Source organism: Argiope bruennichi, chromosome 10 (assembly GCF_947563725.1).
Source record: "Argiope bruennichi chromosome 10, qqArgBrue1.1, whole genome shotgun sequence".
Taxonomy (NCBI): Eukaryota; Metazoa; Arthropoda; class Arachnida; order Araneae; family Araneidae; genus Argiope; species Argiope bruennichi.
The window spans coordinates 40,607,026-40,633,712 of record NC_079160.1 but is presented as its reverse complement, the minus strand read 5'-3'; the positions used below and the strand labels follow the sequence as shown (position 1 = coordinate 40,633,712).

Sequence of the window (26,687 nt, the reverse complement as noted above, 5' to 3'; positions counted from 1 at the left end):
ATATATATATATATATATATATATATATATATATATATATATATATATATATATATATATATATATAATATACACAGGGTGTCTTCGAACCATCAATTGGCAATGTTCGCTGCTTTTATATTCCTAGAACGCTTGGAAAATTTACATACGAGAAAGTTTCTTCTTCTCGACTACCTTGTTCCAAATCCTCGCATTCATAGAGCCATTCTTTTCGCTAGGCTGATTGTCTCTTCGATGCCCGTTTTTACGATTTTCTCAGAATAAACGTCTCCTGCGACCCTATGTTTTATGATAATTTTTCATCTCCTTAATGCCTACTATCACTTCTCTAAATTTATCTTTTGAATTTGGGAACAAACCTCTGTAAACATCGATGGCGATGTTGCAGCGATGTTTCCCGCCAAACATTTTAGTTTTTCTTGAATATCTTAAAACCTCTCCCGTTTCCACACTACAGACTTATATCAAATTAAAGAGTATAAAATTCTTTATATTTTCAAGCTTTTATTTTGCTTAAAGTTTTTAAATTTTTGTAGATAAAGGTTCTAAACTACTTTTTCGTTTTCAATAATTTGCGACCCCCTAGGTCATCCAATCGGCATGTTACTTACATGAAGAAAAAAAATCCTTTAAGAATGTGCTTTCACTTAAAAAAAATTCATAGTTGAAACACCATTTGTTATTTTTTTATTAATTTTTTACAGTTTCCAACAGTTTACCGACTCCCTATAATTTTGCAATTTTGACCCCCAAAACGTCGTTTGGACCCCATGTTGTATAGTTATTATTTGTCCTCTTGATGCCTACTATCACCCCTCTGAATTTGTCGGTTGAATTCGGCAACACCCTGTATATATATATATATATATATATATATATATATATATATATATATATATATATATATATATATATATATATATATAAGTAACCAATCTAAAGTAAGAAAAAGTTTGAAAACGAAACTAAAATGAAAACGAAACAAAACAGTTTCGAAATCGCAACTAAAATTTATTACCTATTTAAACTAAAACCAAAAAGGAACTTCATAGTATTTAGAGAGCGCAATTGCAGCTACTTCTAAAACACAGATGAATTGATACAAAAGTATTAGAATCAAGTTAATAGGAAAAACAAAAATCAAATAAAAATTAAACCAAAAAAATTATTAAAAAATATTAAAAAAAGAATCCGGCCTGAAGACTTTTTCAAGGGTCACCCTCAGGCAGGGATTCAAATAAAGGGATTTTTTCTGTGAGGACATACAGACATTAAGTCTCATTTTCTAAAAGTAAAGGTAAAACAAATTCGGAGCAAACAGAAACATAAAGCGAAAAACACAAATCAGAAAAAAATAACAATTTTCAGTATGGACCATTTTCCAAGCTATTCTCTAATGCCTAGTTGCTGTCGAAAAGGGGTGGGAAGAACTGTTTTGAGTTTCCAAGGATACGTTCTTGACAATATTATTTACAAATCTGGTGAAAAGTTATTTGACTTTCGAAGTTGGTTTGTAATAATCATCTTTCCATCACAGTGGGGGAAAAATGCTAAGCTTGTAAGAATTTGACAAAAGTAAACATAAAAATAAAGTGGATCGAAGATTAAAATTTAAAAAAAATTACATTTATACAAAAATTTTGGAAAGCTCTATCGTAGACTTTCTTCAATACTTGTATCATATCATAAAATGAATACCTTATTTCTGTTCAAAGTAAAGAAAGGCTCAAGAATATAAATAAAATAACTGAAAGCATAAGGGCAAATATAATTTTCTGTATTTGAGGTATCTGCAGGTAAAACTAACGAACGGAATGAAGCCAAATTTCCGATGTAGACAGTGGAAGGCGCGGCGAAGAGAAATTTAATAACAAAAGTTGCCGATGGGAGAAATTTCGGCGCTGCAAAAAATCAATAATTGCAATGAATGCACGGAAATGGGTTATGCAGTTTAAATGATAAAAAAAAAATGCGTGTATAAAAATAAGACATGCAATATGAAATTCACAAAAAAGAAACTTTTAATAATTAACATTAGGACCCTCTGAACCATTTTCAGTGGGCAGCTCTTTTTTGTGTACACAAGATATTGTGACTTTTGATATTTTTTGAAGCATTTTTCTTTCTATGATTTCACAGTCTACATATGACAGTTTCATTCCCTTCATTGGTATTAGTTGTAGATGTATTTTTCATCAAACAGGAAAATTTATTTAATCGCCACTTTTTATATATAATCTTGGTCAATGACAATTTGAGCTTCATATATTGGATTCTAATATAAAAATTGGATGTTAGAGGCTTTCCAATACAGAGAAACAAATTGGAACTACACCTACGGAACTACAATTTTGCAGAATTATATGGTTTATATATTTATCGAGAGACAGTATTTACCGGCAGATATTCGGTTCAAGATTAGATACATATTTTTACGAAATTTCCGGGTTCGTTTGGATAGTGGGAGTTATATGGTGTGGAGAACGCTCAATCAGCAGGCGGCAGTCGAAAATAAAACAACGACGTTTATTTACACGAAGACATACAGGACAGCACAAAGGCGACAACTATATACAGCACAGAAGACGATTATCTTCAGCCGAGACGTGCAGCATACAACAACTGCAGACAGTAGCGCACAGCTTAGTTCAGCACTAGCTTGACTCCGTCGCTGCTCCGCTAATCTCTGGAAGACCAGTTCTTCACCGTCGATTCCGACTACCACGACCACTCTTCTCTGTCGCTTCCGACTACTCAATTCACCACCACTCCCCGGCAGCTGCAGCTCCTTTTATAGGTCTTAGGAGGCGGGACTAGAAGCCTCTCAACCAATCAGGAACGTTCGAGGCGTATCTCTGCTCCTACTGGACGGATCGGGAAAATTCTCGATGTTTCGGGTATAATCTATTTTGGCGCCAAAGTCGCCAAATGGTCGCCAAGTTTGTCGCCAAGCTCCGGGACCTCCGATGGAACCAACTATGCTGGGAACCCGCATCACAGATTCGTAACAATATATATAAACAATTCTATTAATGAAATAATCTATCAAATTTCAATTATTTAACTCGCTGCATTTTTCAGTTCTCAAACGAGATCACTTCAACATATAAACGAAAAGCAAATCAACCTCTTTTTGACATATTTATCCCAAAATTGATCGCAAATCTAATTTGCATCGCAGGCTACAAACCAAATTTCATCTATCGATCTCAGTTACACAAGTACGTGCAGATAAACAATATTCCATAAATACTTTTTTAGAATATGTAGTTTTGCAAATTGTATATATTTGCTTTGTAATATATTTAAAGTTGTTTCTATATTGAAAAATTTGCTTACGCTTTCATTGTACCTGTTATTTTTTCATACTTTAAAATTACACACCGCCATTTAAGTTTTCCAGGTTATAAAAACCAGCCGAAAGGATCTTCCCAAAATATTCTTTAATAAATATGTGATTTCCCCTCCTCCCACACATCTTGAGCAAAGCCGCGAATGCCTAGCATGGCATTGACAAACAATAATTACAATATATTGATCTTTGGTGTAAATCTAGCATTTTTACAGAATCTGGCAACTTATTTTTTTGACGATTAATCCATGTCATGCGGTTAACACACAAGTACCTGAAAACTGAATTTGTATTTTGGACACTATTTCTTTCGGCCTAATTAAACAAAATTGGACACAGAGCTATAATTGCGATCACAAGACTACGCACCAAATTTCATTTATTTAAGTCCCTGCATTTTAGAGTTATTACGTTTACATATATAGAAAGTACCAACCAACCGACGGACATTTTTGACACATTTAATTGGGAATTCGATACGTATCTACATTTTAGATACTAAGCCTGTGTGCAAATTTTATTTATCTAATTCTATGTTTTGTAATTATCGTTTTCACTTACACTTCGACAGTTGAACATGCAGACTTATTCTAAATAGATTTCGTTCAAATTTGAAAGAAATCTACAAATGTAAAATTCTTATAACAAATTTCGTTCATTTAGTTCAAAGCATTTTTTAACCATAACAAAAAACATAATTCTAAAAATATGTTTTTCGGTCTAGGGGAAATCTGAAACAGGAAATTCGTCAATAGCTCGAGTTTAACTTTTTAGACGATTACAATACTTTTTTTTATTGTTTTTACACAAGAAAGTAAAAAGGCAGAATTTTGGTCTAGGGTGCATTTTCTTTGGCAAATTCAAAGTAATGCTTATGGCGTAAAATGCACTATGAAAATCCACAGATTTAAATATAGACAGATAAGCATGTTATGGATCCTATTTTGAATCGGTATTCTAGGAATTTCAAGTGTTTTATACTTAAAATTTAATAAATAAATCTATGGTGAACAAAAAGTATTTTGAATTTGATTCAAACTGATTTTATACGTTTATAAAGAACAAAAGGAATTTTTACTATCATAAACACAATTTTCATTCAAATTTCAATATTTCATTCATTCTTCACAGTTTTGAAATCTCAAATTTCTATGAAAATACGGAAAATAGCATTTCCAGCTAAGTTAAAAATAAGTAGGTCAAAAACAGAACGTGAAACAGCAAGGGATTAGTTCCAGAGGAAGTTACGGTTCCGGATGCTGAATGATAAGAACGTTTTTCAAGAGCAGATTCTGTTCCTCAAGCAACAGGCGGTGACATCCTTTTTTAAGTGTCTCGCAATTTCCCAAGTGACCCCAAAAGATTGAATTTCGCTGTAATTCTTTTAATAAAAAAAAAGTTTATTTTTTTACCTATTCTTTTCAACAACTAAAAGAATTATGAAATAACAGAATTCGTATTTATTTATTTTAATAAATAGTGTATGAAAAAAAATCGTTTGCTAAACATGTAAGTTTTGGTTTAAATTGTTTGGATTCAAACTAGTTTAAATAATTGGTCACTTTAAAATTCAGTCTGAAATGACAAAATTTCAAACAATTTTTTTATAGAAAATATCTTTTGCTTTTATTAAAATACTATTATAAAAGATAAAACAATTAAAATATATGCGTACAAAAATTTTAATTAATACATAAATTATCAGTTAATAATACATAAAATATCTTCAGATAATCATTAGATTTCATAAATTCAAGTGAAATACAGCTAATCGGGGTCAACTTTCACTATATACAATACAGGAATAAGGCCTTGACGAATTTTTTTTAATAATAAATAAATAATTTTGTTATTTGTTAATAATAAATTCGAATAATGGCAAATTTAGAACTTTATTTAATAGAACACAAATTTAATATGCAATAGAATACCACAAAAATGTTTGCAAAATGTTTTAAATTGAGACTGTGGTAAATATAGCCATTTTCCTGCCCTAGATAATGCACATTACGAGTGTGTGGCATTTTAATAATTACCCATTTTAGTTTCAAATTTCAACACCGTTTAAACTTAATAAAGGCTATTAATTAATTATAGATTAATTTTTTATTTTAATAAATTTATATATTTGTGTTTAATACGATTCTTGATTGTATGCCTTCCATACTTGATTGTATGCCATTCATACAGCATTTTAAACACACGCTGGGTGTTTATAAAATACAAAATGGATATTCTGAAATTGCTAGGCATCTGATCAATAATACTTGTAAAATACTAGGATAACAATAATATTTGTTAATTCATCGAGTTCGTATTTTTTGCAAATATATTAATCGATTAAATCAATATTTTTTTAACCAGCCTGAATGAGACCACCGTCAGTTTAACGGCCCTGGGCAGTAGTTACCTACTCAATCTAGTGGTAAAAACCACCTCTCAACCAAGAACTTTTAAACAATGAGTTATAATTACAAATTCGATCTCAAAGTATGATTTTGGTGTCTTTATAAATTTTTGAAAGTTCTTTTAGATTCTTTAATATATGAAAACACAAAATTATTCAAAAACCAACATAAATGACCCCCTTAAAACTTTTTCGTATATTCTCAAATAAAAGTGTTGTCTCAGAGAAGCCTTGCAGGGTATTGGAGTTCAATAATTACGAAATATTAACCTTTGGCGTGAATTTAGCATTTTTACTGAATTTAACATGTGATTGTTGGCGAGTGCTTTGGCGATTAATACCTCGCATAGTATCCAAAAATCAAATTTGTGTTCGTTTTTCTCAACGGATTGAAAAAATGATTTGACACAAAACTGCACTTGTATTCACAAAATCCCATACAAAATTTGATCAATGCGTTTTTGAATTATCGCGTTCACATGTACAGACTGACAAACAATTAACCCATTGTTGGATTTATATGCGAACAGCCGGACAAATAAATTTCCTCTGATCAGATTTTACTTAACATTTGATAGAAATCTAAGAATTTGGTGTAAAGACCGTAAACCAAATTTCACCCGTCTAGCTCAAAGCGTTTTTGTTATCTTTGTCACAGACAGATAGACGGACATTTTCCAAAGATGTGTTTTTCGCATTTGGAGAGGTTTAAAACGTGGAGGTATGTCAAAATTTCGAATTTTTTGACAATTATAATATTTTCTCTATACTTCGTACACGAGAAAGTAATTAGATATAAATGAAAAATAAAGTGCATAAATGAGAGAGAAGTTTTTGTCCAGACATTTCTGTCTTAAAAGAGCATTTGCAAATTATACCATCTGAAATTAAAAGTGTTTAATCAAACCGAGAAACAAGGGCTTGTTGTTCAATAGAGTGTCTTAAGTTTCAAGTGCTTTTTATGAAAAGTGATTATTGTACTTTCCAAACATGTTTACATTACGACTAAGAGGAGGCCCTTACAAAATGATTTTCGAAATAGCCTATCAAATTCCCTGATGAAAATGATAATTGTTGATACATGTTTTGCTGTAAATTATCAGACGCGCGGTGGAAATGGGACAGTCTCGATTATTCACTTTGTGTCCTGCCTTTGTTAATCTTTTTACTTTCTCGTGTACGAAATACACAAAGAGAAAGTACAGGGTGGTTATAATTAAAATTCCACTTTGAGATGGTGATAAAAGAAAAACCTCTGGTCCAAATGCTATCAAACTTGGTAATAGTTTAAAGGAGGACATAGGGATTTCCTATACTGCCAAAAAAAAAAAAAAAAAAAAAAAAAAACTCGCCACCAGGTATAAAATGGTGCTGTATGCAATATTGCTAAGCAAAATAGGATATGAAGACATCGGTTTAAAATGTGTTTAATCGTTTCTGAAACGTGTTACAAAGCATGTTCAATGTGTGCTGTCTCAAAAGCACTGTTTATGGTTATAATCTAAACAATTTGGCGGAAATGAATGAATGAAGCGATACATCGACATGCGTGTTATGTTCCTTCTGATATGCTAAGAGCAACTGTTGAGAATGCAGTAATGCGATTTAACTTGCTTTCAGAAAATAATGGACGTCACATTGAACATGCTTTGTAACACGTTTCAGAAACAATTAAACACATTTTAAACCCATATCTTCCTGTCCTATTTTACTTAATCCTATTTTGCTTAACAATATTGCATACAGCGCTATTTCTACCCTGGTGTTGAGTTTTTGAACCCCCCCCCTTTTGGGGGGGGGTAAAAAAATTCCCATGATTTCCTTTAAACTATCACCAAGTTTGATAACATTTGGTCCAGTAGTTTTCCTTTTATGACCATTTCAAAGTGGAACTTTAATTATAACCACCCTGTACTTTTTGGAATGTTATTTCGTGAATGTGTTTTCCCAAAAATACATTAAGCTGGAGGCGGTGGTATTTACCTTATAAACTTAACACCAAATTTGTAGATTTTTTAGAAATCAAACTCTGGGTAAAAGTTATCGAAATGAAACCAGTCTATCTCCTTGCATGTGCAATATCAGAAAAGCATGGATAAAATTTCATGCACAGATTTGTTGTAATTTTTGATATGAATCAATTTTGAGCCTAATTTAACAAAAGTTGGGATAATTTGTTGGTCTGTATATGCGCATGAATGAATTAGACTTGGCAAGCGAACGTGCAGCCAAAACTGTGTCCATATTTGTATTCACTTTTGAAACCAATCTACGGAAAGGAAGGTATCCAAAATTAATATTCAGTTTTCTTTATTATATTACAAAGCAAAAAATATGCTGTACTGAATCAACAGACGAAGAAGCGGGTGGAGACACATTCTTGGGTATGCCGTGAGCCTCGACGGTGTGTCTGAAGCCATTACGGTAGCCATTCCCTAGACGGTAGCCATTCCCGCTATAAAATCAGGAGGATTTCAGAAACGTAATAGAAAATGAAATGTTAAATTCTTTAAGTACACGAGAAAATCGAAAACAGAATACTTCCTCTCGTTCATACTAGTAGTTAATTTAATGAAAAAAATATATAATTTTTTTTAAATGTTGGCTGCTTATGTGCTGCTTCCTGCTGTCACTCCTGCTGCTTGCATGAAAGAATAATCCAACAGTGCAAGTATCATGGGTAAAAACGCACGCAGGCAACATAGCTAATTTAAAAGCAGACCAACTGGCAAAGGACGCAATGCGAAATGGGCATTTTAAATGCAAACAAAGCTTCCTAAACCACATAAAAGAGACCTCCTCCGGAAAAACATGCTAGAGGAATGGCAAAGATATTGGAACAATGGTAATACAGGCAGAAAAGTTTTTAATACCTTGCCCTCAGTTAACCTTCATCCCACTAACTGGATTAGAGAGAATATTGCCTTCTTCACAGAACACAGCCCTTTTCCTGCCTACCTCAAAAGGTTCAATCTGTCGGAGAGTGATCAGTGCAGTTATGATAGGATTGGCACGGCACTTTATTTTGCATCCTCACAATCTCTTGGCATATGAAAAAACCATCACCAAGCCATTGAAGAGGATTGAATAATCCATAATATTATTTATCGTAACCTGACTCCATGTAAGGGTTTGAAAACTATCACTCTACGTTTTATTACCAAAAATATATCTTTATTACACAACTAACAACATAGCGCACCTTAGCGTTGGGAGCTACTCTCGATGTATCCCTCCGCTCTCTCTGAGAGGCGGGAATATTGAATCATGCTGCGCCTCAAGGCCATTTGATAATTTATGGAGGGGAAACACACATCATACTTTGGCGCGATATCTCCGATAGAATTAGAACGATCGCTACATCATGAACAAGAATGGCTGAAATTGTCGCTGAATGGAGTCTTCCTCTCCAGGCATAAAAAATCCATTGGACAATTAAATTCATTAGTGAAAATAGAGATATTTTCTTGCCTCCCTAGCTTTCAATATCAAGTTTCATACTCACAAAGACTTAGGGGGAAAATAGAACCGCAGTTTCTTCACATACATTTGCATTGTAATGTCTTGATCTAGACTGGTCAAATAACGAAGCAGAATTTCCAGACAATTCTTTATTTTACAGCCCTATATATACAAAGAACAACTTGGTCTAACCTTGGTTAAATAAATAGTTATTTACAACTGTAGTAGGAGATACAACAGTCAAAATCGAAGGTTTTTCTTGAAACTCAGTTCTCCATCACGTCAACACGACCACTCCAGGGGTAGTTTCTCAGACTCCGAACTCGTGAGCGAAGTCCAACCGTCTCCTGCAATTCGTTTCTTCTCTCCTTCTAAAAAGAAATTCTCCGCGCTTTATTTCGGCGACAATCTCCGCCTCTTAATTTACATTAGGCATTTGAGCTCTCTTTCGGCCAATCGGGGTTCAGCAATATGCTACCTCAGCGGCGCCAGTGGGTCGTGGGAAGGTCCTTACACAAAGAGAAACAGCTATCATCCAGATGTTTGGACACCCCTTTCTCTTAGGAATTCCACATGTGGTCTTTTATTGTAGTCACTAATGAACAAGTGCGACACCACCCAGGTGAAAAGATCCACCATCTGGCTATCTCGGGGAGTTTAGTAAGTAACAGCGATGACACAATGAATCAGTACAACACTATGTCTTATCAGTACTGGGAAACGGGGAATGTTAGAGTATCCATAAATTTCAATCAAACAGAGTTTTTCTTTGTTATCATTAACTCATTTTGTTTCCATTTCATTTTTAACTGCATCCTTATCTATTAAGTCATGATAAAAAGTGAACACAGAGTTCACGTAATTTTTCATACATTTTATTTTTCTGCATATTATTATTCCAAAAAAAAGTTTTTCTTTAATTTTTCGAAGTTGAAAATCCTTGCAAACTGTTTCATTTTATTATCATTTTTTATATGTTTGTAAATTCTGTACATAGTTATTTTTGTTTTCTCTACTGTAAATATTTTGGTATTTAATAAAATCTCCGTAACATGCCCATCAAACCGCTTAGTTAAGAGAATAGTTATGAATACGGGGCTATGAGACGGCGTTCTGCTCTTTACGGAAGAATATGAATCGGATATAGAAGGTTATGACATTAAGCAATGAAAGCCGCTTTAATCGGGTAATGCAATGATCTTTATCCTTTTGCTTTCATACGATGATTGAGTTTAATGCCATCAGTCTTATATTATCAAAAATCTCTGGCCCCTAACAAATAAACATAAAAAAAAAATTCTAGGATAGAATCAGAAAAGAGCAATTAAAAATGCGTAGTGCAATAAAAATGGAAACAGCAGAAGAGTAAAAATGTGTAATGAATGCTAAATAATAAAAATTGCCAATGTGTCATGTAATGAAAATAAACGACAAAGAAAAATTATTCATTCTTTGTTGTTTTGGAACAGATAATTTTGAAATTATTCGCGCAATTATTTTTCGTTTGGTTTGGTTTGGTTTGGTTGTATTAACGTCCCGTTTGAAGCAACATTAGGGCTATTTTGGGACGGACCTCGTCATTTTGAACCATGGTCAGATGACGAGGACGACACCTGAGCTGGTACCCCCCTCTCCACACCACACCATACCAGCGGGAGGACGTTTGGTCATGACGGATTTTAACGTGCAACAGACCCCCTTACACGACGGTTTTTCGGTAGAATCGGGTCACGAACCTGAAACCCTCCGGTTCCGAAGCCGAGACCTTACCACCAGGCCACCACGGCCCGCAATTATTTTTCGTATGATTTGGTTGGTGTGAAGGTTTTCTAGTTATTTCGCCAGAATATGATTCATGTTTTGTTGCATATATACATACTATCCTTTACTTTTCTAATTTTTGAATAGCCCTGTTACTGAAGACGGCGTAGATAAATATATAAAGTGGACATATATAATTTTATACCACTTGTCTACAGCGACTAGAAGTTACAGTTCATATTATATTTTGGCAGCAAGCTGTATGATTGATTAGAATAAAGTTTGAATAAAGACAGACAGATTGTCAGAATAAAGTCAACAATCACGAGATTTGGTGAACTTAGACATGCTCTTGAATAAAATGTGGACTAACTCGGATATTTGTCAAAGTCTAACAAACCTATATATTATCATTAAAAAGAAAAAAGTTCCACAAAATAAGAGCTTTAATACTTCTGGACTGTAAAATCATATTTGATTAATATAGTATAAATTCAAGAGCATTTCTCAGACATACCCAGCCATTTGCTTGGCACAGTCTCGCTAAATGTGGCTCTTGCGCCAAAAAACCTCACACATCATAATCACAAATCACCCCGTTAGCTCAGCCTGTTGCACAATATTGTACAATATATATGTCAATCAATATTATACATTATTGCTATTTTTGTGTGTTATCGTATGATATTGTACAATGTATGTGTGCTGTCATACACAGTACATTCTGAAAAGCCATTAACTTTTTAGTTCCCAAATAAACAATGCTTTTTTTCTGTTCGCCGAATATTTTTATCAACTATGAATTACAGCAAACTTATACTAATTATTATCTAACCTTATAATTTTAGCGATGAGCTACAGATAAGTGATTAGACATTAATGACCTGTACGCCAATGCCACTGCATAGAAGTGCCGGCATAGCTTTGCAACAGAAGCTACGAGACCAGTTGCAATATTTTTTTAAGTATTTGAGAAAAGTGAAGCACAGGCTTTGGCCAATGAGGTCGTTTAGATAAGATACACTGTATCTTAGAGATAATGCGTGCGATAATTATGGAAGTTCTTAAAAAAAACGACTAGATAAAAGATTGATATAATTTTCTTCGAGTCATTATCCTTCAAACACAGAAATTGGACTTTCTCCGTCCATTTTATTACGTGACTCATTACATCAGTCGTCGACGTCAATTAGTTAGCGTTCGATATCGCGTGTTAAACGAAACTAGATTTCGTTTACACACATAAATATCCTATTTGCAGAAAACGCAAGACCTCGTATAAATTTTTGTCTACGTTCCCGCTATTTATGTCCGCTGTCTTCTTTCCTTACGTAGAAATAAAATATGAACTATGCTTTTTTTACTTTTCTGGAACACATGGCTTTCATGCACTAGTAGTTCATCATTTCTTTCTAATAGTAGTTCATTAGTCAGCAAATATTTTGCATCCAGCTATAAATCTAATTTAGTAGTCTACTCGGAATAGAATGACAAATAATCCGACATATACTATGATGAATGTGTTTCGGAATAAAAAGTGTATATGCAGACAAAAAAAAAGTCAATTTTATATCTACTCGAAAATTAATGATTACTGGCTTAGTGAATTGGTTACGGCTTAAATGTTACCAATTCAGATACTCCCATCATTACTGGATGTCGTAATAAGAAAATCTTTATATTAAATTTATATATGTAGTATAGAGGAAGTATAATAATTGTCAAAAAATTCGATCTCGAGATTTTGACGTATCTCTACGTTTTAGATCTCCCTGAGTTCAAAAAACACATTGCTAAAAGTGAATTTTAGTGTGTCCTTTGCTCCGCCAACGATGCCAAGTCGCCAATAAAGATGGCGGACAAAATAAACAAATACTTCCGCGAACAGTTACGGTTACCATTTTCTGCCATATAATTAGGACTTTTTACTGATAAGTATTGTTTTTTTTTCAGACTGTCCTTACCTTCTACAGAATTTTTTAACTTAAAAAAAACATTCTACGGTTTCTCTAGCAGCGGGAGCGAGAACCTAGTAGCTTCGTTAGCACATTGAACGTAAGGACTGTGTGGATAACAAGAACAGTACATAATCAATAGAAAAGAAAGAATGAAGGAAATTATAGGAACGGTTTTCAGAAGGAATTTTAAAGAATTAATGCACTTACTTGATTTATTTAATACACACATAGAAGCAATCAAATCATTCTCCATACAAAACTTCAAACAAGCATCCTTTCCTTTTATTAACTCGTAAATATATATATATATATATATATATATATATATATTCCACTCGCCCTTCATCCATTCTGCAGGTTCGAAATACTGTCTCCCATCCCATTTACCCGACATCCAATCTTGCAGAATTGCCGGCATAACAAATTATCAAGGGAACCAATCGTTACAGCACCAAGAGAATAACGAGAACTGCGAAGAATTCTATAGCAGCTGACTTTTAAAGTAAGAATGCAGACGATTTTTTAAAGCGCATACTGACAATTAAAAATTGCAAAAGAATAAATATTTTCTGTTCATATTCCCAATAAAAATAAAATTGCAGTGTCTTATTAGTTGTAAAAAGAACTTTTTATTATAATAAAGAGCAAAATTAAAATCTTTAATCTATATTTTTTTATTATTTTTAATTTAACATTTTTCTTAAAATAGTTGCAGTTCAAGTACAACTCAACCCTTGTAAAAAGTAGTAAACAAAACAGCATTAGGGTTGCTAGAAGAGCTTTCCGATGGGTTGCCATATTGGCGACAAACTCGGGGGCACACTAATCTTCACTTAAACCAACACATTTTTGTAAAATGTCCGTTTGTCCATTTGTCTGCCTGTCTGTCTGTGACAAACACGACTCAAAAACACTTGGATCTAGACGGGTGAAATTTCATATATAGTCTTTACACCAAATTTGCAGATTTCTATCATATTTTGTGTAAAATCTGTCTGTCTGAGGGAATTTGTCTGTTCGAATATAAGTTAACAGGATAACTATAAAACGAAGAGAGCTAGATAGATAAGATTAGGTACATAGATGTAGCATCTTTAGTGTGGACATCTGTCAAATTTTGAGTCAAATCCAACAAGGGATTGGCCACCTGTCGGTCTGTGCTTTTAGAAACACGCAAACGCGATAGCTGAAAGACGCAATGACTTAAATATCCCGAATATGGTATAAGGTTTTGTGATTACAAGTGTAATTTTTATGTCAAATTTTTGTTTCAATCAGTTGAAAAAATGCTTCTGAAACACAAATTCGATTTTTTATTACTATTAACATATGCCAACGATTAATCGCCAAATTAAGTCGCTTAGGATGATACGATAGATTCAATAAAAAAGCTAAATTCAAGCTAGTGGTTAATATTTCGTAACTATTGTAAGCTAATTCTATGTAAGGCTTTCTCTGGAATAACACCTTTATTAGAATATATGCGAGAAAGTTTTGAGGAAACCTGTCCCGGGGTTTATAAACATAAAAATGTTTATTTAAAAAAATCTACTGCTTCCATTGCCATCCGATCTTGTAATAGTATCTTCTACTTTCGGAAATTATCTCTTTCGCAAACGTATACGATGTAATCATCTGCTGCTGGCTTTTATAACACTTATAATGCAATAATTATAATTGAATTTGGAAATCTGAATTTTGGAAATTACGGGGAAATAAAGCATGAAAAAAACTTCTTTTTTTTTAATATTTCGGAAAAAAAAACAATTACATCTCAAAATTTTCTATGTGTTAAGAGTTTGTTCTAAATCGCATAACTGCATCCAAAAGCTCATATACTAATAAGAGATTTTAAAACCTGCTTTTATCAATCTGTTTTAGCATTCATGGAACGATTTACAAAGGGGTAACATAATAGATTTAAGAAAAAACAATATTCATTTTATATAATCTTACTTGTACTCCAACATCTCTCTTGATAGTTTCTTGAACTAAAACGTCAGCTAGGGTCTTGAAATCTTGAACGAAACGCTTGTTCTTCTCTATCTCTGTCTTTTCCTCTACCAGCAGCTGGAAAAGATCGTTCTCGTCCCGGAAGATCTGGGCGATCCTGGCCGCCTTCTGCGAACACTCGACGATGCACTGCAGCAGTTCACTGAGAGGAATGGATTCTGCTGCCATAGAATAGCATAAGGACACCAGTTGATACCTTAACAAAAAAGAATAAGCCAGTAAGATCCTGACGGAGAAAAACAAATTATCTCGACTTAAGACTATTGTTTTGTCGCCAGAAGTAATTTCACACCAAATTTGCAATTTTAAAAGGAAATTGTTACCATTTCTTGCAGCAGTTCAAGATGTCAGAATTTTGGAGAGTTTTTGGACAGACATGGCATGAAACCGGGCACTGTTCCCTGTCGGGAAGTTTTACCAAAACTTATTTTCAAAAATTCGATTTTTATCGAAAAGATTACTGAGATACATTACACAAAGATTACTCAGATTATTGAACATCATGAACTTGTTAAAAATTAATCAAATGATACGTACATTCCAATGATAACAACTAATTCTTAATTAAACATAAAATGATTCAGATAATCGTGGATTAAGTGGATTGCTGATTCAAAGCTCATATAAAAAGTAAAGCTGAAATATGAATGGTAACAAATAGTTTCATGAGAGGTAATAAAGATGTAATTTTATTGCTATTTATTTATTATACATTGGGACTGATGTATGTACGGTATGTATGTACGCATGTAATATCAGCAAATTATCCCAGAGAATTATCTTTTGAAGGAACTGTTCCATGTAAAATAACATGGAATGGTCCATTGCGTGTACTGTAATTTTCTTTTCTTTTACCCACAGAATATCCTCGAATTTGGAATTTCTAGGATTCCCTATCAATTGAATGGATATACGTGGAAAGATTTATTAAATAGGAAAAAGTGTGCAGGTTTACATACAATACACAAAATAACAATACATCAACTATACACAATACAATAATGAAAAAAGGGAGTATTTGGTGGGGAATATGAGTTCAAGAATTTTGATGAAGTTATATTTCTTGGAGAAGAGTTTGATTGAGGAAGGAGGCAAAAATCTATTCTGGGCTTGGTCTGTTGGATTTGAAAGCTTTGGGAAGGAGGAGGTTGAGGGTTCATTTCTGAAATTTACAAAATAAATAAAAATGAAACTTTGTTATATAATCTATGAAATTTGGAATTAACTCGATAAATTCCCAAAAATAGTTTAGAGAAGAAATAGAAATTAATAGAAAAATAAATTAAAAAATGAAATATTCACTGCATCAATATCATACCAGAGATTGCATCAGTCGAACTTTAAGAATAGGTCAAGCATACAAAACAAAAGAATCACTTTTACGCGGGAATACCTAGGTGCAAGTGCATTGTACAGCCATTATAACATTTTACTGCGTTAATACAGTTAAAAAAATCTGTTAAAATGTAAGCACAGATAGATGCAAAATCATTTCATACAAATATACTAATGAAGGCTCCAATAAAACAAACAACATAGTAATGCTAATATATGAAATTGGAACATAGTAACAATAACCAAAAAAAAAGCACTTACAATGCTTTCATGTCTAAAGCAAGAGTTTAAAAGATTTGTTTAAGAAGCAATACAAGTTCTGAAGTGTCTATGTATAGACTTCAAGAAACAAACTACTCGCGAATCCATTTAACTGCTGAAAAGATTCTCTCCAAGAGTCATTCGTCAATCGTCATAGGGATATCTCAATCTAAGTTCTTCATAGATAGGGCTTGATTTTAGAGGCAAGTGTTGTTCAGGAGTTCATTTCTTTGGATATTTTGTATTCAAATAGGCCCTACCCATCTAAGTGATATATATATATATATATATATAGTGCTCTTACTGAAATCTCATTTTATAATAAATGTACCTACGGCAACTTCATGGGAAGAGACCAGAATATTTCTTCTAAGATGATTAGAATGACTTTCTCTACGAGCCATGTTGGCAGTAGCTTGGCATGAACCAAGCAAACTAAGCCATTTATGTCTCTGATTTGTACGTTCCGCATGTCGAGCAATTTTGATGAAACACATCTTACCAAAATAGTGGAAAAAGAAATAAATACAATTTTAATTTTTAAAAATCTTAGAATTACATTTTTGCCTTCTAATATTTACATATATATGAGTATTTCTCTCTGCTACTGAAAAAAACATAATTTTAGAAATTGGTTGTTCAATTTTTAGTAATTGATGAAAAATTAATGTTAACAGTTCATGCGATTTAAATAATTGTTTTCTTTCTCAAGTATATAATATAGAGAAAGTATAGTAATTGTCAAAAAATTCGAACTCGGCGATTCGAAGATTTCGAGATTTCGGCGAATCTAAGCGTTTAAGATCACTCTATTGTGTGTCTCTCTAGACAGACCACTGAATCAAAATTATAGACCTCAACGTTAAGACACATTTTTAGAAAATGCCCATCTGTCTGTCTGTGACAAAGATAACTCAAAAACTCTTTGAGCTAGACGCATGAAATTTAGTATACGTATTCTATGTTTTGCAGATTTCTGTTTCTGTGTTTTCAAATTCCATTCAAAGGAAGTTTGTCCGTCCGTCTGTTCGAATATAAGTTAACACAATGACTACAAAACGAAGAGACCTAGATGGATGAAATTCGGCAGACACATTTAACATCTATAGTGTACACATGTAACAAATTTTGAGCCAAATCCAATGAGGGATAAGCCGACTATCGGTCTATACTTTTAGAAACATATAAACGCAATGAGTTAAATATATTAAATTTGGTATGGGATTTTGTAACTACAAGTGTAGCTTTTTAACAGATTTTTGTTTCAATCGATTAGGAAAAACGCGTCTAAAATAACTGATTCGATTTTCGGATGTAAGCAACCGCATGCCAGGTATTAATCGCCAAATAACTCGCCAAGGATGAAAGACAAATTCAGGAGCAATGCTAAATTCACGCCAAAGGTTAATATTTCGTAACTTCTGTACTTGAATGCCGTGCAAGCCATTCTCTGCTACAATACCTTTATTAGAGAGAATGTGAGAAAGATTTAAGAAGACCACACCCACTAGTTTATTTTTAGTAATGAATGTTTTTATAATAATTTTTATCAACTAAACTGGCGATAGAGCGATGCGAGATGGAATTATGTAGTGATCTCAAAAGCATCACTGGCCTCAATAGTCTTTTGGTAAGGTCTCGGCTTTGGAACCAGTGGATTTCAGGTTCGAGACCCGACTCCACCAAAGAACCGTCGTGTAAACAGGTCTGGTGCACGTTAAATTCGTCGGGATTAAACACCGGTTCTGGTGCGGTGCGAAAGTTTGGAGAGGGGCGTGGCAGGCTCAGGTGTCGTCCTCGTCATCTGACCGCGGTTGAAAATAGATTTAAGTGTTGCTTTAAAAATGGAACGTTAATATAACTGAACTAAAATTAAAACCAAAAAGCATCACGATGTTATTCTTGGGGGATGATGAGCGGAACGAACAGTTTCTGGTGTTTAATAACACACAGGTACATTTTTTAGAATGTACGCGAGAATGTTTCTGCGAAACATCTCCCATTGGTTTATATACTCTTTGAATGGATGCTATAAGAGATTTTTTACCAAAAATTTCTAGATGCATTGCTTTTTTTTTAAATGCAATGTACACATCACAGAATATTGTAATTTAACCTGCAATAATTTTTTCTTTGCTGCTTACAAAAGTCAAATAATTGTGTAATTGTATTCAGTATGGGTATGTGTAGAGGTGTGTGTAGTGAAACAATCATTTTCTGGAATGAATGAAATGATGATACATCACAAGAAAATAGAAATGCGGAAAAAGAAATCATGCTTATTCATCATAAGTTAATTGCGTAATATTTCACACGGTCATACATTTCAAACGGAAGAGAATGTATTTGTAATATTACAGTCTCACACAGAGACAATGAAGAAATACTTGCCTTTTTTTTTAATTGCCAAATGGTGTTATTTGGTTATCGATAAGTTCTGAAATTGAGATTATCCTAAGATGGAATGTGATATGCTGAAATGTTGTAATCATAAAACTCCTAGAGAAGATAAGCCATTAGATATGAAAAAAAAGTGTGGCAAAATCTGACGGAAGAAAAATCAAATTAATCTCCATGTGTAAGATACAAACTAGAAACTATAAATATTTTATTATTGATAAATCCAACACTTAATAATTTTTAGAATTTTTTTAAACCTTTATTCTTTTTTTATTTTATACGGAAGTAAAAAAAACTTAAAGCCATGAATTTTCAATAATTGCGCTTTTGATTTTCTCATATACCTAGTATCAAGTAAATATAGCAATTGTCAAAAAATTCGAACTCGACATTTTGACGAATCTCCACGTTTTCGGCACCACCTTGAGGTCGAAAAACACATTTTTGGAATATTTCCGCCCATCTATTTGTCTGTCTGTGACAAAGATAACTCAAAATCCGCTCAGAGAAAGTCCTTTTGTCCGGCTGTTCGAATATAATATAATACGAAAGCTACAGAAAGAAGACAGCTAGATAGATGAAATTTGATACACAGAATTAACTTCTATAGCCCAGACAACTTGTAAATTTTGAGCCAAATCCAACAAGGAATTGGCCGTCTGTCGATCAGTACTTTCAGAAACATGCAAATGTGTTAACTTAAAGATGCAATGAGTTAAATATATCAATTTGTATGGGATGTTATGGCTACAAGTATAATTCTGTGTCAAATTTTTGTTTCGATCGATTGGAAAAAACGCGCCTAAAACACAAAATCGATTTTCGGACTCTATTAACCACATACAATGGATGAATTACAAAATAACTCGCCAGGGATAGCAAGATCGATTCAGTAAAAATGCTAACTTCTGACCAAAGGTTAGTATTTCGTAGATATCATACGCCAATACTATGCAAAGCGTTCTCTGAGATAAATCTTTGTTAGATAACATGCCAGAAATCTTTGTGAAGACAGCTCCAACTGGTTTATATTATTTCTCTATAAATATTATATTTTTAATTCTATTTAAAGCATTGCGAAATTTATTCATTTATTTTGCAAAACTAGATAATATTTTAACATGGTAATATTTGTGAGACATGATGTCGTGTGCGAATTGCGTCACTACATGCACGATAATAATAATTTTCATTGTTTCGTCAAATATTTAATCGCTTGATTTTCTTCCTTTTAGAAAGCTAAAAAAGAAGGAACCTGTTAAAATCTTTGTAGTTTACAAGACGACTAAAAAGGTGGAATTACAATAACTCAAAATTTAGAAGATAGACGAACCAAATATTTATGTTTTAAAAAGCTCTGTGATGTTATGGAACAACATGCATTTTTACATTTTTAATAGCTCTACGATGTCAGATCACACGGTCCAAAGCCATATTATCTGACAAATTGAGGGGAATCGTGGGCAGATTTATTTATATGATTTAACTGAAATTAAATATAACGTCTATCATTTGCAAACCAACTGGTTACCAAGGACGACTATATATATATATATATATATTGAAAAATAGTGCATTCCTATTTATAATTTTATAAATCAGAAAGCAAAATTGCAAAATATAAAAACATGCATTAAAAATAAAATTGCAAACCATAAAAAGAACGTGCATTAAAAATAAAATTGCAAACCATAAAAAGAACGTGCATTAAAAATAATATGCAAACCATAAAAAGAACATGCATTAAAAATAAAATTGTAAACCAAAAAAAAAAAAAAAACATACATTAAAAATAAAATGTAAATCATAAAAAAAAACATGCATTAAAAATAAAATTGCAAAACATGAAAAAAAACCCATGTATTAAAAATAAAATAGCAGAAATAAAAAAATACACATTAAAAATAAAATTGTAAAGCATTATCGTTATGAATCAAGTTTTGAAATTGTACAATTCATTGTTAACTAATATTTATAAGTTACACATTACTGCAATTTTCACATCATTAAAAATTCTACGTAATTGTAGGTTAAAGGTTTGCAATAGAGTTAAATAGGAGGATTTAACATGAAAATTTCTTTTAAAAATTTAACTGTTTATTTGAACATGAGAGAAAATTTCGCAACTTAAAAAATAATTTATTTTTCCAAAAAATTTATGTTGAACTTCCCTACAGCGCAATTTTATTAACTAAATGAAAAAAAGTAATACTGAATAATTTTTAAGTATCGTGAAAAAAAAAAAAAAATCTACATGCTAAAACAGGAATACAGCCTGTTTCTCTTTCAAGGCCATTGAAGCAAGCTTCGTCAAATTGGAGAAACTTATCATAAATGATTGATTAATTATACACTTTAATATACAGTGTTGAAAACCGAACAAAGCAGAGTTTTCAGTTCCAATGTCATTATGAATGGATAGATGTAAGTTTTCATTCGAATAATGAAAACAAGTTATTTTACAGGATGTTTGAGGGGTGATTATTTTTTTTAAAGCTAGATTAATAGCAACGGCATGGAAGTTACAGTGAATTCCGTTTATTTATTATTTCTAATAATAATCGTGAGTATTTTTGGAAAATGAAAACAATTTTATGACATTGTAACATATGTATATGGTAACTCATTATGATACTTTTATGCATCTTTTTGTTGTGTTTTTACTGTATTTTTAAAAAATCACTCAGGTCTGATATTTACTTCACATCTTTAATGAAACAATGTTTTTTGTAGAGCAATAATTTAAAAAGATACCGTATACTTTTGGAAAATCAAAATAATTATAAGATTTAAAATGACAATGGATCATGATATTTGCTTTTATTTATTGTAAATTGATTGTAACTCTATGCAAGAAAAGTGGCGAAATTATTTGGTGAAATTAATCCAGTCGTTCAGATTGGAGACTCTGTCAAAGTTTTAGTTTGCGAATACTCTCGAAAACGGATTGTAATGTGGTTGGAGGCGACAAGGCAACTATCGGTGATGTATCTAAGAGTTACGAGCATTTAAATGAAATAAAAAATGGCGAAATCGGTACAATGATGGATTTGGAAGATTCTGATTCTGCCATGGTTTTTTCCCCTTTAGAAAATGTTGTGAAGTAGTATTTTTGAGATTTTTCTCTAAAAGGATGGAAGTAAGGGAAATACGACCATTGATAACATATATAAAGATTGTAATCTTCATTACGAAATAAAAATTGTTAGTATCTGTCCAATGGATGAGGCTGAATCTTCGGTTTTGTTAGTTATCTTGAAATATTGATATTTAAAACTTATTACAACATGAGGATTAATTTTAATTACGACAATGACAAGCGAAATCAAACCTTGTTCTCCAATCAACTAAGCGAGATATAAATTATATAAATTTTTATTTAAAATATTTTAATGAAGCTGTGAGTTTTTTTTATTTAAACCAATGTTTATAATAATAAAAAGTGTGAAGAACTTTTCATTGCAATGAAGCGATCAGTTTCATTTTCTCATAACGAACAAGTATTTTATTATTAAACGAATGAAATGAACAAATATTTCTGAATAAAATAGTGATTTTTTTCCCTGGAAAAAAAATTGAAAAAAGATGAGATAAAAACAATTTTTCTACTTTTTTTTTTTTTTTTTTTTTTTGTAAACAAGGATTTTCAAGAAATTTTGGATATTGTTATAAAATCCATTTGCTTGAAATTCAAAGAATAAAGCAACAAATATCGACTGCTTTCCAATATTGTAATATTAAGTAATATATTTAGCTCCAACATTAAATATTACATAATACTTTCTTAATAATTGAAAAATATTCCAAAACCTGCACACTTTTATAATTCTATCTGAAATTGACAATTTTTTTTAAATTCAACTAATATTTTTATAATAGTCCAAAATTCTTGCAAATAGGGAGCTTTTTTCGAAAAAAGAATTTTATTTAAGAAAGAACGAGATTCTACAACGACTACTTAACCCAGACGAATTTTATTTAAAGATGACTCATAATCTCTAATAGTAATAAAGATTGTGTGTTGGTGCTCTTCAGATCAAACCGAGTTGATCTGCAGCTTCTAAAATTGGCACATATATATCTTGAAAGGTGAGAATGTGCCCTTCGGTGTGATTTTTTTAAGATTTTGATTACAAATTTAAAAATTAGGCTGGATTTTCTAATTTTCTCATGATAACTTCTAAAAATATTATAGCACAAAATGTTATTAATTAATTAAATCATTAAATTTTTTAATCATCATAAAATTAAAGAAAAAAAACTGTGCGTGATAGTCGTACAAATTTTTCTGAATGCTGGTTGAACTGTTGAATGAACGTTTTTCTGAAATTCAGACTGTTTTCATTTTTCATCAAACACTCAATTTCCTGATTTTTCTCCCATTGTTGAAAATTTAAAAATGTAGGATTCTGTTTAATATCTGTATAGTTTATAAGACAAATAAAAAAGGGAAGTTATAATATCATGAAATAAATAAAATTATTTTCAAAAAAGAAATAATAATTTTTTGTCCATTATTAAAAAATAATTCAATTTCTTTAATCTTGATTCTTAAAAAGGTGTGATATCATGCATGCATTCAGTAATATTGTCAAACTATTGTGCTCACTGTAATGATAGCAAAAGTAAAAAGATTAATTTTCAAAGAAATAATAAAAATGAAAATAGATATATTTTTTTAATAACATGAATTCTGATTTAAATAAAATAAAATGAAATGTTTATTTTAAACTGAACATAATCAGAACTAATTCTATAATACTACAAAAGAATTTCAATTATTTTGTGAAGCATTCTATAAAACCTCTCCCTTTCTGTTAAGCGACAGCCCAATGAAGTACAGAAAAAAGAAAAAGAAAGAGTAAAGCCTCTAAAAGTATCTCACCTTATCAATCTAAGCAGAAACTGCCTTTAAGCGCCTGAAGCCAAGGAAAGTTTTCACATCTGTCTACTTAGGAATTAAAGAGCTCTTGGGAAGACAAAAAAGTGAACCACTAACTATTCAGACATGACTGCTACTTGCTGTTTGATCAACAAGCAGCAGAAGATAGCGTATTTATGAATAGGTTTCGATCGTAGCGGACATGACGACATTCCGAGCAGTGACGTCAATAATCGCAACGCAGGTGATGCTGGGAGTGGATGACGTTGCGCGTAGACGACACGGTAAATTTCTCTGGCGCGCAGATGGCGAAGAAAATGTAAATAAACAGTAACAATCCATTCCCTTCGGTATTTGGGCGCATCTTAATGGTTTAGTCGAGCTTCTCTTCGATTAATTTTTTTTGTACTTTTTTTAATCTTTTTTTACAATAGCCGATTGAGGTATTTTGTGATCTCAGGCAATGTTGATTATGAGATCTTTCTTTTAATGGTTTAATCAATTTAATTCCACAATTTTCAACATATTTTGAACTTAATCAACTTACGAATGATTCATTTTTGATTAATTATTTTTATTTCACTCGACTTGAGAAATTATCTTTTTATTTATTTTTAATAGGTATAATAGGAGAAAAAATGCAGTAATTAATAAAATTATTGAAAAATAAAGCATAATTATTAATTAAGGATTTTTTACTTTCTCGTATAAGTATTATACAAAATGTATAGTAATCAACAAAAAATTCGAACTAGAGATTTTTACAAATCTTCAAGTTTTAGATCTCGAAACGTCTGTCTGTTTGTGACAAAGGTAACTCAAAAACGCGTTAAGCTAGACGGATGAAATTTGGTATATGGTCTTTACGTCATAATTGTAGATTTCTGTCAAAGTTTGAACAAAATACGTTCAGAAGAAATCTGTCTGTCCAGCTATTCGAATATAACACGATAACTACAAAACGAAGGGAGCTATATGCATGAAACTCGGCACACACATTTAACCCTTTGTAGTGGAATGGTGCCTCTCAGGCACCATTCAAGACGGCACATCATTTTGATTCTTTATTTATTTTTCCATTTTGTTTTGATTGTTAAAAGATGTAGATTAATTTTTCTGGGAAATTGAACTTAAAACAATATATATATATATATATATATATATATATATATATATATATATATATATATATATATATATATATATATATATATATATATATATATATATATATATATATATAATATTGGAGCAATAAACAAGCCCTTGTATTAAGTGAATAATTATGCATCGAATTAATTTTCCCAGTACAAAGGGTTAATATCTATAGTGTAGACATCTATCAAATTTTGTGCCAAATCCATCTACGGTTCGTCTGTCTGTCTGTTTCAGAAACATATAAATGCGATAATTCAAAAATTCAATGAGTTATTGTATTAAATTTGGCATGTGATTTTGTGACTACAAGTGTAGTTTTGAGCCAAATTTTTCTTTCAATCAATTGGGTAAAGCGCATCTAAAATATTGATTCGCTTTTTGGATGTTAGTAACTGCTTGAAAGCGATAAATCCCTAAATAACTCGCCAAATATGACCCGATAAATTCATTAAAAGTGCTAAATTCACGCCAAAAGTTATATTTCGTAACTATTGTACGCCAATGCCATGCAAGGCATTCTTTGGTATAACACTTTTATTAAAGAGTATGCGAGAAAGTTTTGGGTTGACCATTCCTGCTGGTTTTACTAAAAAATAACAGCATTTAATTAGTATGAAAAATTAGAAAGCAAAGAGGAACTTCAAACAAATGTAACATTAAAAATTATTTTGTATTACTTATGACTTTGAATTTGATATAAATAATTTAAAGAATAATTTATATTACAGTATATCGTAAATAACTGATGATATTTTAATTTATCTAATATTTATTTTTATAATTGAATGTGAAAATACATTGTGATATCAGCCTAGCGGCATTAGGCAGCTATCTCAACAGAAAACTGCCACAGCTCTTTCGAACGAATTTTGATTGATTAATATAATAAAAGTTTACCTGCTCAAATAAATCGAATATTAATCAACGAATAACACAAATAAACGGCGACTCATATGATATATTAGCAGATTTTCTGTACGAGGATTTAAATATTTTATTATATCACTAAATAATCAGATTTCCACTACCCACGTGGTACTAAATTAACTATTTTCTAATCATTTTTTTTTTTGTTTGGATAATTTAAATCTTTTTATCCTCTGAATGTTAACCTGTTAATTTTCTAATCACCTTGTAGACAGTTGAATCGTTTGTCAAAATGTATCACCCTCATCGATAATAGATAAATTTTTAAGTTATGAAAAAAATAAGTAAGACCTGGACGAGCGATATAAAAGAAACATCTTTCATAGTTCACATCTTTGTTGCATTCACGTCGCACTGTATGACAGCACTTCTTGATCTCTCTCTCTCTCTCTCTTTTTTTTTTTTTTTTTTTGTATTGTAAGAGCTTATAAAATTAAGAGGTTTTTGCATATTTCTGTTTATATATCTGTAATTCAACTTACTGTATTCGTTTACATCGCAACCTCCCACGAACGGTTTTTCGTAAATTTAACTAACAATTTCAAAATCACTTTTATGCCAACTATATTTATTCACAAATTTGTAAGCATATATGAAATGGATCTTTCCTTGTTTCGGTTTAAGCAAATAATTTTCTCGTTGGGTTTTTTTTAAAAACATTTTTCTCTTTTTTCTAATTAATTAAAAGCCACTTATTTGTGGAATATTACGTAATTAATATCAAAATACCAATTATACTATTTATATATGTTTATTTATTTTTAATGGAAC

General features: G+C 31.6%; 1 protein-coding gene across 1 annotated transcript in view; it reads right to left on the bottom strand.

Annotated features, from left to right (window-relative positions):
- The window catches only part of LOC129989339 (inositol polyphosphate 1-phosphatase-like), a 43,885-nt gene extending 19,863 nt beyond the window's left edge, over positions 1-24,022 (bottom strand). Inside the window, exons 1-2 of the mRNA XM_056097818.1 lie at positions 23,835-24,022; positions 14,897-15,149 (exon numbers count right to left, since the gene is read on the bottom strand). Of these exons, the coding sequence (XP_055953793.1) occupies positions 14,897-15,121 (225 nt within the window). The 5' untranslated portion in view covers positions 15,122-15,149; positions 23,835-24,022. The remainder of the gene's footprint in view (positions 1-14,896; positions 15,150-23,834) is intronic.
- Between the last annotated feature and the right edge of the window lie 2,665 nt (positions 24,023-26,687).